Below are 4961 nucleotides of genomic sequence, written 5' to 3'. Positions count from 1 at the left end.
GAAATAGCTATGCGACTTTTTCGAAAATATTTTATATAATATTATGTTTTCATTAAAAAAAATTATTGAGCACAAAGGCTCATTGTACATCCAAATATGATGTGTAAATCAAAGTTTAAATTAGTCTAAATTTTGATCATGTTGACTAAAATAAAAAATATAAAAAAATCTAAAAAAAAAAAAAAAAATATTAAATAAGTATACAAGACATTTAAATAATGTAAGCTCATAAAAAATTTACAAGTGAATAAATTCAATCCCTCTCCCTATTAAATTTATATTTAAAATAAATATATCCTAATCATATCTTAACCCAAATAAAAATTAGAAAATATTTTAAACAATTTCGCACTCTCATTTTGAAAACATGTTTTATTGAATGTGAAGTTATATAAATTCTATATGGTCATACATTTTCTACAAATAATTTATAATATACATAATAATACATTTGTTTTTAAAATTCATACATGCTAAATTTTTCGTAGATTTTTATTTTTGCAGAAGTTAATAACCATGTATTTCCGTTGCCGTCCTCGGATGCCCTTCAAAGGGTAAACGAAGTAAACGAATTTCCATACATGATGGCACCACCCCCTAATAATTCGATACGATTAGATAAAATTAAATAATGTTATAGGCTAGAATAGAGCAAGAGGACATGTATCTTCCAAACATTACATTGATACATTGATGTGAACTCTTCCAATACATTACATTGATACATTGATGTGGACTTGTCCAGGAACTAAATTATCAGCGGCCGAATCTCGTAAACAATGGCCGCAACGGTAAGGTCATTATGGATTATACATATTAGTAGGGCATTACTGTCACACATATGAAGGTAGGAGAGTCGTGGATCTGTCTTAGGCTAGAACCCCAATAAAAGACGCGACATGGCTACTCAGGAATTATGATATCGACATAGCTACTAATGAATTATGACATATAAGTTGCAGATGATGAAGAAGAAAAATCTCACGTTGAACTAGGCAACGGACGCAGGATGATCTGAGCTCCATGCTGAGGGTACAGCATCATGGGAACAGTGGGCGCATGTCTGTACGAAGGGGAAATCTCGAAAGAGAAACGCTGTAAAATCATTGACAAAACAAGCTTGGCTTCAATCACACTGAAATTTCGCCCTATGCAAGCCCTCGCCCCAACACCAAATGGAATAAATGCCAATGGATGTTTTGCGGCCCCTGCAACTCCCATACAAAATCTTCCAGGATTGAATTCGTTCACATCATCTCCCCACAAAGTTTGGTCATGGTGAATGGCCAAGATTGGTATCAGTAGCTCCATGCCTTGTGGAAGATGAAGACTCCCAAGATTGACTTCCTTCTTTGTCCGTCTGACAAGAGCTACTAAAGGCGGATATAGTCTCAGAGACTCCTTCACAATCATGTCCACCTGCAAAAGAAACCAGAAATCAAATCGAAAACAAGTTCTCTTTCCTCATAAGTCTATCACCCAATTAGAAAGAAACATGTTGATCTTACAATTCTGAGTTTGTTCAAGGTATTTCTGTCTGGATCATCGTTCCCGCACACGTCTAGCACTTGCTTCCGAGCCATTTGCTGCCAGTCTCGGTGGATGGCCAGAAGGACTACTGTCCATGTTAACATATTTGAAGTGGTCTGCTTGCCAGCAAAGAAGAAAGTCTTGCATTCCTCTATTATATCTCCAATTCCTAGAGCACACGCACTACTATTAGCATGGTCTGCTGCGTTAGTGTTTGCTTTGGCTAACATAAGCCCTAGCAAATCACTTGAAACGGATCTCGTACCGCCCGTATCCTTTTCTCTTCTCTTGATTAGCTTTATCAAGGACCATCTGAGTTCCCTGGCAAGTTTCCATTGATGCAAGCTTTTTTGCGTAGGAAAAAACCTGAGACATATTCGAGCTTTCTCTTCATAGTTAGACAAGCACTTAATTAACTATACATTATGCCCTGCTTGTACTGCATCAAAATTTAAAGAAAAGCATAATAGGGTCTAGACCTAAACGTTGGCTTCCACTTTCTCAAACAGAAGTCTCCAAAAGGAACCCAATCATACATCAATGAAAATGTATTTAGAATATAGTGTACTGAAATTTTCAAGTAGTGGCAAAAGATTTTCGTGTGATAAATACCGCAAAGAAGCAATATTAGATATAAGCATGGAATATGAAAAATTCACTATCCACAAAGGAATATCTGACCTCCAAAAACACGCAACAGAAAAATTTCTTAGGGCTTCTACAGCAAAGACTAACTGCTCAGACTGCATACGAAATATGCATCTTCCTTCCTCGTAGTTGGTGCCAAAACCTGCTTTTGCAATGACATCTGCACTAAAATTCTCAAACTCTTCACAAATGTCTATCTCGGTCACGCCTGCTTCAATGGAACATTTCCATTTGTTTAGCATATCCGTGGTACTCCAGGTAATCACAGGAATCAATGCCTGTTGAGTACACAAACAACCATACCAAAATTGAGATATAGAGGATTATATGCATTTAAAAAGTTTAAGAAGAACTGTATATCTTCTGATCATACTTAAGAAAAACCAATTAAGATATATTATTCTCAAGTTCTCTGTGAAGAAAGCTTATTTGAATATATTACTCTCAAATTCTCTGAGGAAAACGCAGGATTTATGATTCTTCTGTGTTGCGTCCACTTCTCGCCTTTCAAATTTGGGAGTCCATCACCTTCCAATTTCTTCACAATAGGATGAGGCTCTGTTTTTTCATAATCATCATGCTTGAATGCGAATATCTCCTTGATTAGCTCGGGCTCTGCAATAGTTAATCTTGCAGTAGGGCCAAACCAGACCAGAAAAGTGCTACCTATTAAAAAAAAAAAAATTCAATAGAGGTCCAGTCAAGATGACACTTCCAACCATAATTTCAAACTTCGAAAATATAATAAAATCGACAATATATTGAGCAGCAGTACTTCACCGTAGGACTTCCTCCATTGATGGTAGAATGGCAGAACTCGAGCTAGAATATCGTGAGAAAATCCCATAGTCTGGAAACTCGCTTGATGCGCCATTTTCACCATCTCCGTGGCATTTCCAAGAAATAGCTTATACGGAGGGCCTCCTATGCCCTGTGATTCAAAATGCCTCTGTATTTTCAGAGGCTTCCACCATACAAATCTTATAACTTCCGTGATTATTGTAACAACAAGTACAGCTGAAGCCACTAAACCAGAAATCCACAAATTTCCCTCCATTATCCTAGTAAGACTTCGTGCATTCACAATATTAACAGCCAAAGGACTATATAATTTCCTCAGGCCCGAACATTGCATGTGTCTTTCACCCTCGAGTGAAGTGGATAGGTGAGCAATGTTCCGTTGTTCAGCTCCAAGTCTATTTAATACAGTGATAGCTGCCTTACGGATCTGTTGCTCCATCACATGAGCAGCCATGTTCATTGCCGTATTCGTTGCCATATTTTTCGCTGAGAATTGTAGATGAAAATTCTAGATGATATTGACTGACCGAATGTTTTCATCGGGCATTTGATTCTTCTCGAAAGTAAACCTTGTGTTGGACAGACGTGTCACAGAGAAACATTGATGTAATTACTTTTTCTGGCACGCTCAGTGTCTCATTTCACCGGTTGCGTATACAGACATGTGCACATTTTGGAGAGTCGTGTACACATGATATGTTTGTAAATCGCGGTGCGTGAATCCATTAACGAAACAATTATTGACAAAAACCTCTGTGCTTGAGTGGTACGTTAATGGAATCTACACCTCGCTATTTAACACTTCAGTGACATCCTCCTTAATTATTGGAGAGCTTTATGAAAAGCTTGTCAGTACTTTCTATTTCTCGCTGTCATCTAGTGGATAGCAGTGTCACGGCTGCGCCGGATAAAGCAGATTAAGTGTTTACATGACCCCGGGATGTTTATCAAATACATGCTTTTGTAATGGTTCTAAATTTCTTTGATTTGACTGCATTAGTGTTTTATAATTCGTAATAATTTCAACTTATGCTCTCCGTACAGCATTATTAGAGGAGACATTGAGGGTGCTATGAGAAGTGATGTTCATGTTGTTTTAAATTTCACTATATTCAATTGAGCATTGGAAGTCGTGCATGGAAAAAGTGTGTTTCGTGTGAGCAGTCAAAGGGGATCGTGCAAGAAATTAATAAAGGTAGTCATGGTAGTAAATAGAACAATGTCGATTTGCGAGGATAACTATGGGAAGACGAAAAAAACCATTAAAAGATGTTATACAAAGAATAAAAGATGAGGACAACCTCATAAAGGAGAAGGCACGACATTTGTAAAAAATGTTAATACATTATGAAAAGGAATTGCAATTCAGACAGGACTCCCTGAACAATGTGAAATTTGAAGAACATTGCATGAAGAATGAATCCAGGAAGAGGCAAAAATGCTTGAAACATCTAAATATTTTAGTTTTTATGATATAAAAAATTTTGGGATAGAAAAATGCACAAGCAAAGGGAAAGGGAAACACGTGTGGTAAAGAGGAGATGAGACAAGTTCGTCTCATGAAAATGAACAACATCAAAATAGATAGAAACATTGTTTTGAAAGATTACTAACAACCTGCAAATAATGAAATTGCATGTCACGTAGAGGACAACAATAGAAAAAAAACAAGCAATTAATGAACAAGAATATTGTTGTAATAACCTCCATTCATGTGCAAAAGAACGGAGTATGTCTTTCATAAAACAACCACGAGTAAGGCTATCAAGGGTATCTTTAAAATTCTTAATGATGAAGATGGAAGTACCATGGTTATGGAAGTAAAGAAGTGGTAATTAAAGTCATGATTGTACTGAAAATTTTAGGGGTTGATATTTGCACTTGGCCTAATTTTCCATCCTCTTTCAAAGAAAAAGATTATGTAATTTCTATTTTTCTTAAAAATAATTTGCTCAAATTTTACACGATCAAAATATTTGACT

General features: G+C 36.3%; 1 protein-coding gene across 1 annotated transcript; it reads right to left on the bottom strand.

The window, feature by feature from the left end:
• Nucleotides 1-664: 664 nt before the first annotated feature.
• LOC149208788 (cytochrome P450 734A1-like) lies at nucleotides 665-3330 on the bottom strand. The gene is made up of 5 exons (XM_089394146.1): nucleotides 2959-3330; nucleotides 2621-2844; nucleotides 2212-2456; nucleotides 1509-1896; nucleotides 665-1419 (listed from the first exon to the last, which is right to left on the bottom strand). Exons 1-5 carry the CDS (start codon nucleotides 3311-3313, stop codon nucleotides 982-984), a joined length of 1650 nt encoding a protein of 549 aa, XP_089250272.1. The 5' UTR covers nucleotides 3314-3330; the 3' UTR covers nucleotides 665-981.
• Between the last annotated feature and the right edge of the window lie 1631 nt (nucleotides 3331-4961).

Source organism: Pinus tabuliformis, chromosome 1_2 (assembly GCF_031772625.1).
Source record: "Pinus tabuliformis cultivar Carrire ecotype Pingquan chromosome 1_2, CPIR1, whole genome shotgun sequence".
Classification (NCBI taxonomy): Eukaryota; Viridiplantae; Streptophyta; class Pinopsida; order Pinales; family Pinaceae; genus Pinus; species Pinus tabuliformis.
This window is presented reverse-complemented; position numbering and strand designations above follow the sequence as displayed.

Bases quoted from the DNA above. Each gene is read 5' to 3' on its own strand.
- LOC149208788 (XM_089394146.1), bottom strand. From the start codon at position 3,313: ATGCAATGTTCGGGCCTGAGGAAATTATATAGTCCTTTGGCTGTTAAT. The intron at 1,897-2,211 runs GTCAGATATTCC...AATATGTCTCAG, and splicing joins TCTGTTGCGTGTTTTTGGAG to GTTTTTTCCTACGCAAAAAA. The intron at 1,420-1,508 runs GTAAGATCAACA...TTTCTTTTGCAG, and splicing joins CCTTGAACAAACTCAGAATT to GTGGACATGATTGTGAAGGA.